Raw genomic sequence first — 12,500 nt, 5'->3', positions numbered from 1 at the left:
CCGTGCCTCGGGGGTTTCCTCCGGGTACTCCGGTTTCCTCCCCCGGTCCAAAGACATGCATGGTAGGTTGATTGGCATCTCTGGAAAATTGTCCGTAGTGTGTGATTGCGTGAGTGAATGAGTGTGTGTGTGTGCCCTGCGATGGGTTGGCACTCCGTCCAGGGTGTATCCTGCCTTGATGTGCGATGACGCCTGAGATAGGCACAGGCTCCCCGTGACCCGAGGTAGTTCAGATAAGCGGTAGAAGATGAATGAATGATGTTATGAGTGGGAACAAATCAACAAATTTACAAGGAAGCAAAGTTTTTCAAAACTATTGATGTTTATGAATACTGTATGGGTCCCACAGACCCGAACATCATGCAAGGGATAAACTGCACAAACTCTATTAGTTCACATACGTTTTACTTTATATTAGAGATGTAGAAATGTTTCTGAGAAATGTTTATTATATTTTTTCTCTGAAGCAGTGATGCTACTGGACAGTAAAGTGAGAGGAAATACCAGACACACTCTACCTGGCAGTCCTGTTAATCCTTGGTTCCCTTTGGGTCCAGGTAAACCTGCAACACCGCTCATCCCGTCTCGGCCTGGGGCTCCTTTAGGGCCAACGATCCCTTGTAGGGTTTAATAATAGAAAAATATATATATATTTTATATATTTCTATAATATAAATATATAAATATATAATGTTATGTTTTAACTAATTCAAAACACATTTTTTAGATTTTCTCAGGGTTAAATATATGAAACACAAAGCAACACAAAATACTGTACATGGAATGTTTGATTCATTTGAATGATTCAGGATTCATTTGATTGAATCACTTTCTTCCAGTTCTATTTCCAAGCTGAAGACCCACTAGATGCTGGATTGAAATGGACTAAACACTGGCCTTCAGGTGTGTAGGGAATGTTTACCTGCTCGCCCAGAAATTCCCGGTAGACCACGTTCTCCAGGAGGTCCTTGTTCTCCTTTAGGTCCAGGCAGGCCACGATCTCCAGAAAGAACTATGTCTTGGTGGTAAACATCTTCCCCTGGCATACCTAAGCAGACCAGCACACTCAGTAAACCTTTAATATTTCTATTTCTATTACAGAGGCTCACATCAAACCAACCACAATTTAAGCTTTGCATTGGAGCAAACTCTCACCTGGTGCTCCTCTTTGCCCTTTGGGTCCTTCAGATCCTTGTGGACCATTTGATCCATCCGTTCCTCTTTGGCCTACAGGAAGTCACAGGGCAGCAGGAGGATTATAAAGATGCATGTGTTTAAGATATACACACACTCTGGTGTGAACAGTAACAAGGCAAAGGTTAGCATGACTGCCACTCAAGGTGAGTGTCAACACAGCGTAGAGGTGACAATAACAAAATCAGCAAAATCTAAAGATATAAAGTTGAACTCAACAAGATGAGAATGGGAAAAAGGTCAAGTACAGTATGGTGTAGCTTTGAGCTCATCGTGGAAAAACGAAGGCTCAGCAAGCTACAAATGAAACTCAATACACAGCTTCTGTATGTATCTTGATTCATTTATACATACAGTTCAGTCTTCAGAAGCCTAACTGCTGAGCTGATGGCTAATGGATCCTAATTTGTTAAAGTTTTCTTCATTTTATCTTTATTTGTATTGTGTAAAAACTCTGCCATGTCAAATGGAGCTTTGCTTTCAGTTCTGTTTGTTTAAATGTTGAGACACTTCTTACCTCGAGATCCAGTTTCACCCTTTAGTCCTCTTTCTCCTTTCACACCAGGGTAACCAACGCCCCCAGGTTTACCCTGTAAAAAAACACAATTTCAGTCAACCAATTTTTAATCATTTTCACTTCATTATTATTTAAAAAATCTACATTGTGTAAATTAGTTAGTGGAAAGCTACCGTACACTGTGCAAGAACCTCAACACGTGATGAAACCAAGCCAAGTGGTTAGACTAAAAAGGTTATCTTACTCACAGGAATCCCTTGTAGACCAGTGTCTCCTGGATAACCGAAAACTCCCTGTGCTCCAGGAGTCCCAGTGTTGCCCTTTTCTCCCTTTAAGCCTAGGCCAGGTGGTCCCGGGGGACCAGATATCCCACAGGGCCCTACACAAAGCGTGTGTTAAAGCCAAAGAAAACCCAACATTCAAACAAACATTCCGAGCCTCGTGTTTTCATTAGCTTGTCACATATAAAAAAATGAACCTGGTGGTCCTGGTTCTCCTGGAGGTCCTCGCTCCCCTTTAGGCCCATCCACACACAAACCCTGTGCACCAGGATTCCCAAGGGGCCCTGGGGGTCCTGCAACACCACAAGGCCCTCGGTCTCCCACTGGACCACACGGTCCTGGAAGTCCAGTTTTTCCCATGGGTCCTGGTTCACCTTTAGCACCTAAAAATGACCAACATCATCTTAAAGATTTTATTTAAATAATACAATAAATAAATTGAAATTAATTGGCCAGCACTCCATCAACCAGAACATACACACAAACTCACATATTGAGAATCATGCATTTCAATATACAGGGAACAAGAACACAAAATTATGGACACTCACCTGGTTCGCCCCTGGCACCAGCTGGCCCTGGAGCTCCATATCCAGTAACTGAATAAGAAGAAATGATCATTTAATATGCAGTAACAGTTACACACACAGTTTATACACTCAACATGTTGCACAGATGAGTTAAATAATACATTTGCTGCTGTGGGGTTTTCATGTAGATGTGGGGAAAAGATGAGAAGGAAAGAAGTTAAACAGTGAAAATATTCCTGAGCAAATGATTTCAATTCTACACTCAATTCTATAATCTGAAGTTTTCTAAAATGTTACTTTGACCAGGTCTTAAACCAGGGCTGATCAAACAAAACACACTTGTACTTGAAGAATTAACAATCCTTTGTCTACTTTAGGACGATTTCATGGATTCATAAATGGTTTGAAAGGATTAGTAAATCCCCCGTTCACGGTCCACTTTACGCTGTTTGTCTGTATCCACGATTAAATATCATTCTGAAAATGAATACAGACATGTGATCTAAGAAAAAAAATGTTTCTTAAATTTGAGCTAGCTGTATTCTCGTGCGGCACTGTGACACCAATGGAAAAATCGTGACCTGTTGGCCAATGTGTCACCTGCTGGACCGCACATTATAACAGAAGAGCCGTGGACCAGGTAATTGCATGAGGGCTGAATTCAACTCTGGAGCTAGAGTTTAGCTTATGGAATTGACAGAAGAACGGGGCATAGAAGTCTTTATTATCGCCACATACTGTATACAGTACAGTTCTTCACATACCCCAATTGAGTAGGTTGGGGTCAGAGAGCAGGGGCAGCTACTGTATGATACAGCATCCCTGGAGCAGGGAGGGTTGAGGGCCTTGCTCAAGGCCCCAGCAATGGCAGCTTAGCTGTGCCTTGAACCCTGATCCTCCGATCAACAACCCAGAGCCTTAACCAGTTGAGCCACCACTGCCCCAAGATTGGACGATTGGATGATTGGACAAACTGAGCTATAAGGATGGATCTGGTGATGGACGTTTCCATGCTGCACCCTCTCCAACTTCCAGAATCGATCATTAAATTACGAGGCATTTTCTTCATTAACTGTGAAGCTTAAACACAGATTGATCCTGGAAATATAATCTGTAGCTGTTGTAAATGTTTTAATGATCCTGCTTAAATGTCTTTACCTCCTGCATTCCCTTTTTCTCCAGGGAGTCCAGGAATACCGTCCATGCCCTGGTTTCCTTTTATACCGTGAGGACCTGGATTGCCCGGGGACCCAGAACTACCTGAGATACAAAGAACAAGAACATTGTACATTGCTTGGAAATGGTTACTGAGATTAATCTGAATAGCTTTTTAATAGCTAAAACAATTTATTATCAAGTTCTACAATGTGGCGTACTGAACAAACTCTACAGCTAATAATGATCTGGGAATAATTGTAAAGCACCCAAAAATATCAGGCATGTAAACTGAAGGGAGAACCTGGTGGTCCTATTGATCCTGGACATCCTGGAGGACCTTGTTGTCCAACACACCCTTGTTCTCCAATCAATCCTGGGGGTCCTGAGACAAAGAGAAAGAGATCATTGAGTTTGACACTATGGTCAATGTTTGGAATGGGCAAAAATACAATTAGATAAGTTGATCTAAAAAAAAAAAGTGCCTGGTAGTCCAGGTAGTCCTGAATCTCCAGGCGGTCCTTGTAGCCCTTCCGATCCTGAAGGACCAGCAGGGCCACACATTCCTCTTCCTCCTTTCTTTCCTTTAATGCCATGAATGCCTGGTTCGCCCTGACAGAGAATTGATTATGATTGCATGCATTACTTGATTTGTGTAGGTTCATGGCAATTGCATCACTTTTATAAATAAAGGTGATAAATAATCTTAATCTTAGTCTTAATTATTTTTTTCCAAGGAATCAGATCATAAGCCATTCAGAAAGTATTTATAAACTGCAGTAATAGGAAACTAAATCAGAGACTCATTCCATAAGTTAATTGTCTACATAGAGAAAGCTTTTGAGTATAAACAAGCGAACATTAATTTCAACTGAATTAGAGAATTACACAGTCTACACTTTAGACTCATTCTAGAACCTACTAAAAGAAGTAGTACAGTAAGTGCACCTTTTCTCCAGGGCATCCTTGGACACCTTGCCCAGGAAAACTTGGTTCACCTTTGAGCCCCTTTGGGCCATTTGCTCCTGGAATACCAGGATCTCCTGGTGTTCCAAATTTACCTGGGTCCCCCTTCTCACCTTTGACACCTGGACACAGTAAAGAAAGAGAAAATGATGATGAAGTCAATGTCTTGCTTTGATTTGAGAATAGACCAGAACCAGAGCTTACGGGCTACTGTGTGTGTGAGTGTATGTGTAACCTGGCATTCCCATAGGTCCTTCTTCTCCAACACAGCCAGAAACACCAGGTTCACCTTCTAAGCCTTCTTGACCACGTTCTCCAGGAGGACCTGAGGAGAAATCAAAATCATAAAGGTGTAAAGAGACACTCTGGTCTTGACACAATACTATTCACAGTACTGGCTTTAAGATTTAATTTAATTAGATTCTTTAAACAAATCACAATGATGATTCCTTGAAAACGATATATTATTTATTACAAATTATTTATTATGAATCACAAACAATGGAACACAATGTGCATTCTAAACTAATAAAATGTTAAACAGAAGGTCCCTTTCGAATGAAAGCAATGCTGAGTAATCGCTGACACTATAGGAGCTCTTGTGTGTGAAGCTCTGTGTGAAATCACACAGACTTACTGTATCGGCTCGTATAGGTCATGTGATGAAGCAGAGTGTGCCAGCACATCACATTATGTACATTTAATTATTTGTCTTTAGGACGTGATCTGTGAAATGTGTGCATCCGGGTCCCTGCTACATTACATTTAGCTGCAGGGGCCAATTTTCCACCCATGTCCCAAGATTTATAACCTCTTGGTTTTGCCCCTGAGGGGAACCAGCTCCTAGAATCCGGTCTACCAACTGAGGTTATGGAGACTATGTTGAACTTGGTGTAAATGGCTTCATCAGGATCTAGTTCACTGCCCTGTTAGTACTGTACAGTGCTAAAGATCCTACAGACATGCCTCTTTGAGGGCCTATCACCCTCTACGTTCATGTAAACATGGCATCCATTGATGCAAGTCACGTGTCTCTTGCTTTCTGCACTGTACCAGGCAGCTAAGGCTTTCCTGCAGACCGCATCTGCTCTAAGCTTTCTTTGAGCCAAGGGAGTCAGCCTCTGGGTAAAGCTTCTGGGATTAAGGCTCACTCCACTAGGGGTAACTTCTTGTCCAGCACTCTGGCAAGCCACGTTCCCCTCCAGGATATTTGTGCTGTGGTATATTGGTCCTAGACCCCCCTTTCACCACCTCGGGCAGAGACATCGTTGGTACTGATGTTCCCATCAGCCATGATGCAGCGCCGATTTCCCTTTGAAAGGGAACCAAACCAGATTATGTATGTAAGCGAATGGGACACTGAACTGCTTGCCACACTCCGGGCTTCGACTCGCTCTTCCTTTAGAGAAATAGAAGCTGAAGTAATGTCACATACTGTAGATTCCCTTTTACGGCCTTGCTTGCGCACTCTGCTTCATCACATAACCTACCTGAGCCAAAAAATCAGCATGATTTCATGTAAAGCTTCAGACACAACGTCTACAAGGAAGAGATCCCATCGCATCAGTCATGATGCAGCATCCCGTTCCCTTCTCAGGGAACCAGGTTACATGCATAACCTCACATGCAGAAGATCTTTCAGGTTTTTAACAAAACAAAAAAAAAACATTACATGACCAGAAGACTTTCTGTGTTGACATTGGGACGCCTGCTGGTCACACAGTGGAACTGCAACGCATGCATAGTTAATAGGATGCTGATTTACATGCACACCCTTGATGAATGAGCAAAGTTACAAGAAACTAAACAGTACTAATGCTCAGAAAACGAAAGATAGGCAGAGGAATAAACATATTAGAAGAAAGAATGAAAAGGAGAACAAGCAAGCAACAAATAAAAACGATCAAATGTATTTCTCTCATTTTTTCAATTTTATACCTGGTGGTCCAGCGGAGCCTTGTAATCCATGTTTCCCACAGCTGCCAGGTGGTCCCTGGATTCCTTTGTCCCCTTTAAGCCCAGTTAGACCAGTATGACCTATAAATGACCAAAAAAAAGGGTTTTTCAGCATTTTTTTTTGTCTGCAAATCACTGGAAGCATGAATCTGTGATTTGTTTCTATGAAAGCGTTAATTAGACTGTACCATTTTTAAGATTATTACTTTTCACACTATATGAGAAGATCATCTACAGTATTAGTCTTGTGTGAAAACATTATCTGTGTCATAAACTAAAACAAGTCCAATGCATAATAGTAACATAATTTCTAGAGCAAATGGTTTAAAAATGGCTGCATGGTATCATTGCAACTCACTGTACTGTAGGCTGGTCACAACATTTTATTTAATGTGAACACATCAGTTCATAAAAGATCTCAAATTTAATACAAGTTATTTTAAGTATTGTCTTCTCTGAAGTGGAAACAATACTCCAATAACAGGGTTAGTAATCTCTTCTCTATCAGAGTCACCTATATCTCCAGGGTCTCCTGGGTCCCCAGGATTGTAGACATTTTGAGGTTCTCCTTTAGGACCCGGATCCCCCCGTTCCCCTTTCAGGCCTTGTGGACCTCTGTAACCTGGTGGTCCGTCACCGCCTGCACAACCTAAGCAGAGGTGAAACGATAATATCAAAGAATTTCACTCACAGTTTGTACTTTTATACTTGCGTAATTCTGAATGCTCATGATTAATACTATTGTCATGACATCATGAATATGACTATAGTGATGAATAATAAAGGTATTTAAGGATGTATATGGGGCCTTACCTTTAGGTCCAGGCTTTCCAGGACATCCAGGCTTTCCAGGAGGTCCAGGAAAACCACAGTTCCCAGGAGGCCCATCGTTCCCCCGTGAACCTGAACATACATTTAGCAAAATCAGAGCAAAAATAACCATTTCACCATTGTGCCAAACAAACTCTAATGTGATATCATCATCATCATCATCATCATCATGTGACAAAACAGAATGTTTTGGATATGTGTTTATTGACTACCTGTGTGGCCAGGAATGCCATTCTTCCCCTTGAATCCCTTTTGACCAGCTGGACCAACAGGACCAGGTTCTCCATTATAACCAGGTGTACCAAATGGCCCAGGAGAACCAGGCAAACCTTGCCCCTGACATCCAGGCTCACCGTTCATACCTTTCTGACCACAAAATCCTGAGCAGAACAGTTTTTAGGTGTATTGTGTAGATATTCTTCACAAGTGTCATATATTCACAGTTATGTGCTAAAGTTAATCATTCAGAGACTTTCCTCCTGTAAAAGATCTCACCTGTCATTCCAGGCATTCCATTCTGACCTTGAGCTCCTTTTTCACCTGGCCGCCCAGAAACACAGACTCCTGCTGGACCAGTCACCCCTGGTGGTCCGTCAAATCCTTTGTCACCTGATGTCACCAACAGAAGAGCAAACAATTTTGTTTTTTCATTCCATGTCCTACTCAATCGTATCAAACCAAATCACACTTGTTTGTCACAAAAATATAATATTCCATTTAAAAAAATGTGTGTGCTTATGATTTGGAACTACCCTTAGGCCCTGGGCATCCATCTCTTCCTGGCTGTCCACAAACTCCAGGACGTCCTGGAAAACCTGTTTCACCAGTAGGCCCAAGTGTCCCATCTTCTCCTGGAGACCCTCTTGGACCAGAGCACCCTGGAGGGCCAGTACCACTATCACCCTTTTAAAAGAAGTTGGAGAGATAAGTGACCTGCTACTGTCTAAATGAAACAATCTAAGAGAAGAAATGCTGACCTAGAACCAGAATACACTGAATGTGTATGTATGGGATTATATCCCAAAGTTTAAAAACTTTATATCAGTGGTCTTCACTATTTTTTTCATGTGAGCCACACTGATAGGACAAAGTCAATAGGAGAGCCACAAGTTATTCAGTCTTAACTAGCTTATCTGCTTAAATACAATGTACAATATTGCAGTACAATAATTACTCGAGTTGCGGATGACGCATGCTCCCCATCAGTTACCTCTTTTGTCACTGTCACATTGCTTTGTTGCTGTTCATTTTGTGCGCGGGATTGTTTGATAAGAAATCGATCCATTTTTTAGTCCGTGTGTGTTCAGTAAACACAAGATGTTAACTAGCATGAAACACAAACTAGCTTCTGGCAGGCCACAAAAAACTGGCTATTGCGCAGAACGCAGTGAGTCAGTGACGAGTCAAATAATATATATAAATATATATTATTATTTGTAATAGAGCACATTCATTTTTTTATGCTTCCCTGATTGTTTTTAATGTTATTTAAATGAAAAATAAATTTTAACCACATGATCATATCATCGTATTATTTACTGCCGTGCGAGCCGCATATTAAAGCTTGGCGAGCCGCAGGAGGCTCGCGAGCCGCGCAATGAGTAACACTGATTTATAGGATCAAGTATTATTAATTGCTTTAAAATCATTTGTTCATCATCAGTAACCACGTTATCCTTGTCAGTCATACAGCAGATCCAGAACAAATTCCAGAAATATTGGTTCATGCCCACATTCATACACAAGGGGCAGTTTATCCTAGCCAATCTGTCTACTGTATATGCTTTTGGGATGTGGGAGGCAACTAAAAATTTTGGAGGAATTCCACTCAGACAGTAGCCCGAGCTCAGGCTCAAACCAAGGACTGTAATGCGATGCTAATGTGAGGAAGCAATGCTACTCATCTTCCACCACCTAAACAATTATTAATCCCTGGTTCTATGTAAAGATTATAGAAATTCATTATTCTGACCTTCAACCCTGGCATTCCACATTGCCCTGTAGGTCCTGGGAAACCAGGTAGACCAATGCTAGGTGGACCCTGAGAACCTCGACAGCCTTTTTCACCTGAAACAGTTTGAAACAGAAGAATGTTAGTTAGTTCTGAAATACATTTATAATCATATGTATATTACAAGTATTTGCACACACAAACACACACCCTAACCTTTACAACCAGGCAGTCCTTGTATCCCTGGTAAAGACGGTCCTTTTTCACCTTTTATGCCACAAGGTCCTGGAAGTCCACATAAACCTTTGGGTCCCGGACACCCTTAATCAACCATGTTCAAATATACATAGAGACAGAGTAAGAAAGAAAAATATTTAGCACATGAACAGCATTTCTCTCATCCATGTTCACCCTTCCTTTGCACACACAGAACAAGTACACCTCTAACTCACCAGGTTCCCCTGGTAGACCTTTAGGACCCTTTTTTCCACACTTTCCAGGGTCTCCAGGTATCATGTAGACCAAACCAGGTTCACCTTTCACACCTAAAAAAAAACACACCCAACATGAACTTTTATGGTCAAAGAGTAACGTGAATAACAAACAAAAGAAAGTTATGATTGTTTGTGACACCTGCTCATGATACTTTGAAGAAATATATTGGTTCTACCACTGAAAAATACCAGAAGTTACTAATGATGAATGGTGGTAGGCAAGAAATATGCCACACATCATTTATGCCCTCAAGGTAGTTAAAGTTTCCTTTCTTTGTTCCTTCATATTTGACCACCCAGATCCCAGTCTTTATACACACATGCTCATTTACATATTGCCCACATACCTGCATCTCCAGGATTCCCTGGCAGGCCATGAACTCCAAGGCTGCCCTTCTCACCATGTTCCCCTGGCGCTCCAATCCCAGGGCTGCCCTGATCTCCCATTTTACCAGGGAATCCTGGTAATCCATCTGTTCCAGGGTCACCCCTGTTACCCTTAGGTCCAACAGGACCCTGGAGGAAAATGAAAGAAAGGGAGACAAATTAATATCATTAACCAATTGCCAACAATTTAACCTGGATTCTTTATGAATGTTCTGAATGAACATTTTCCAGTCTACCATAATCTTGAAAAAAAAACAGCGGCTACTAAAAACTCATGTTTTTAAATTTATATCATTTAAATTTATGCTCAGTTGACATCAGAGTCAAATGCATACTGACTGGATTGCCCTTCTCTCCCTTTGTGCCTTTCAATCCTGGCTTTCCACAAATCCCATCCTTTCCAATCCTCCCTGGGTCTCCTTGTAATCCTGGGTCACCTTGGTCCCCATTATCTCCAGGTCCTATAAAGCCAGGTTCTCCCTTTTGTCCCTGAAGTCCTTGAGTGCCAGGAAGACCAATCAAACCCTGTATTGTAAATTCTTCATGTTAATAAACTATTTGCTTGATTAATAACTTGGTTTCACTCAAAAATGTCTAAATTGCTTATAAACTACCGGATTGCCAGGTGGACCAATCTGCCCCTTAATTCCGATTGATCCTCTGCTGCCCGGTTCTCCATTAGGACCTAAACATTGAACAGCAGAACAGACATTAAAAAGACACACGGCCATACACTTCTACTCTAACTTGCTTACTTGTTTACTTTCCCTATACCTGGATCTCCAAGTGCACCAGGTAAACCAGGTGGTCCTGGAGGTCCATATGTAGGACCTAGATAAGAGCACAATCTGCAAAGGTCTCCTTCATCACCTGCAAATAAAATATATAAGTAGCTTAGCCAAGTTATGGGATGCTACCTCCCAGAATTATCTAAAAATATTCAGATGAAATACATGTAAGATATTTTGGATCAGTGGCATGAAGTTCTGCAATGATCTCATGAGGCTCAATGTGGTCTCAGTGTGGAGTTTGAGTATGCATGAACTGATCCAGCATCAACAATGCCATCATGTATCTCAGCAAAGCTACAGGCAGTTAACAGGAAGCAGGCAAGCCATGATGTCATCATTCTTATTAGTATACTCTATACTATGTTACTGAAATGTTATTCACACCAGTTATAAACAAAAAGTCAACAGACATCAATGTTAACAAGTGCTTCATGGCTTTGCTGATGTGTTACTTGCTAAAAAAAGATGAGGGGGAAGAACAGGTCTTGCTGATGGTCCAGCAACTGCTAACTGACTTTCTCTCTGTCTCTATATACAGACTGGCCCAAAGAGTTAAAGAGATAATTATTTGCCATAGCACGTTTAAACTACAGAGCAACAAGTTACTCAACCTACTCTGAAGGTTTACAGAAAGTGATTCCAGGACACCTGACCATCAACAAGTGTTTGAGGTCACCTGACCATCAACTTTTCCACATTCGCACAATGCCGTAAACCTAGCCATGTTTTTCAAAACAATCCACTCAGATTGATGATAAACAAACCAACAGGTAAAATGTGAGGACTCTTACCTTTTTCCCCAGGTATGCCTGTTTCACCATAAGTCCCTTGTACTCCTTTCGGTCCCCTGAACCCTGACGGACCCTCTTGTTTATAAATATCTGTAGATCATGTGCTGAAGTTAAGATACACGGATTTTGAAAAGTTTTAAACACCGGATTAAATATGCAATAAATACAGGCACGGGTGGTTCAGGCACAATCTGGCAACTCTGGAGTAAAATATTTCATAAACAATCTACTTTTGCTGTTCAGAAATCAAGTTATGCATCTGGAGTCATGGAGAACTTTCTTTAACCTAGATGTTAAACATAAGTTAGCCAACTCTGACAAACTTCACCAATCTTCATCATCCATTCCCAATTCATCACAAAATGTATACAGTTTGATTGCTCACCTGGTAGTCCTTTAGGACCCGGATCACCAGGAGATCCAGATTTTCCCTGAGGTCCATCAGGTCCCATTGGGCCGATATCTTCAGCTGCTCGTTCTCCCTTTTCACCCTTAATTCCGCTAAAGCCTGGGGGTCCGGACTCCCCAGGTTCTCCTGGTGTACCTGGTCCTGGTTAAAGAATAAAAAATACATGATGTGATGTTTGTAAAAGAATTACAATCCTATCAGAGATCTATTTAATATTATGATTAATTGGTGATTTTAAAATGGCATA

At 41.3% G+C, this 12,500-nt stretch overlaps 1 protein-coding gene across 1 annotated transcript in view; it reads right to left on the bottom strand.

The window, feature by feature from the left end:
• The window catches only part of col4a3 (collagen, type IV, alpha 3), a 40,299-nt gene that overhangs the window by 7,467 nt on the left and 20,332 nt on the right, over positions 1-12,500 (bottom strand). The window contains exons 21-47 of the mRNA XM_060888249.1: positions 12,230-12,394; positions 11,845-11,934; positions 11,037-11,132; positions 10,877-10,947; positions 10,602-10,787; positions 10,223-10,391; positions 9,834-9,926; positions 9,598-9,702; positions 9,403-9,497; positions 8,183-8,333; positions 7,926-8,039; positions 7,643-7,810; positions 7,413-7,502; positions 7,114-7,248; positions 6,582-6,680; positions 4,879-4,968; positions 4,626-4,765; positions 4,160-4,289; positions 3,982-4,059; positions 3,681-3,782; positions 2,544-2,591; positions 2,190-2,375; positions 1,960-2,090; positions 1,712-1,784; positions 1,156-1,227; positions 923-1,048; positions 519-617 (exon numbers count right to left, since the gene is read on the bottom strand). Of these exons, the coding sequence (XP_060744232.1) occupies positions 519-617; positions 923-1,048; positions 1,156-1,227; positions 1,712-1,784; positions 1,960-2,090; positions 2,190-2,375; positions 2,544-2,591; positions 3,681-3,782; positions 3,982-4,059; positions 4,160-4,289; positions 4,626-4,765; positions 4,879-4,968; positions 6,582-6,680; positions 7,114-7,248; positions 7,413-7,502; positions 7,643-7,810; positions 7,926-8,039; positions 8,183-8,333; positions 9,403-9,497; positions 9,598-9,702; positions 9,834-9,926; positions 10,223-10,391; positions 10,602-10,787; positions 10,877-10,947; positions 11,037-11,132; positions 11,845-11,934; positions 12,230-12,394 (3,102 nt within the window). The remainder of the gene's footprint in view (positions 1-518; positions 618-922; positions 1,049-1,155; positions 1,228-1,711; positions 1,785-1,959; positions 2,091-2,189; positions 2,376-2,543; positions 2,592-3,680; positions 3,783-3,981; positions 4,060-4,159; positions 4,290-4,625; positions 4,766-4,878; positions 4,969-6,581; positions 6,681-7,113; positions 7,249-7,412; positions 7,503-7,642; positions 7,811-7,925; positions 8,040-8,182; positions 8,334-9,402; positions 9,498-9,597; positions 9,703-9,833; positions 9,927-10,222; positions 10,392-10,601; positions 10,788-10,876; positions 10,948-11,036; positions 11,133-11,844; positions 11,935-12,229; positions 12,395-12,500) is intronic.

This window comes from Tachysurus vachellii, chromosome 15, assembly GCF_030014155.1.
Source record: "Tachysurus vachellii isolate PV-2020 chromosome 15, HZAU_Pvac_v1, whole genome shotgun sequence".
Lineage (NCBI taxonomy): Eukaryota > Metazoa > Chordata > Actinopteri > Siluriformes > Bagridae > Tachysurus > Tachysurus vachellii.
Note: the sequence above shows the minus strand (reverse complement) of the source record. Positions and strands in the feature narration are given on the sequence as shown.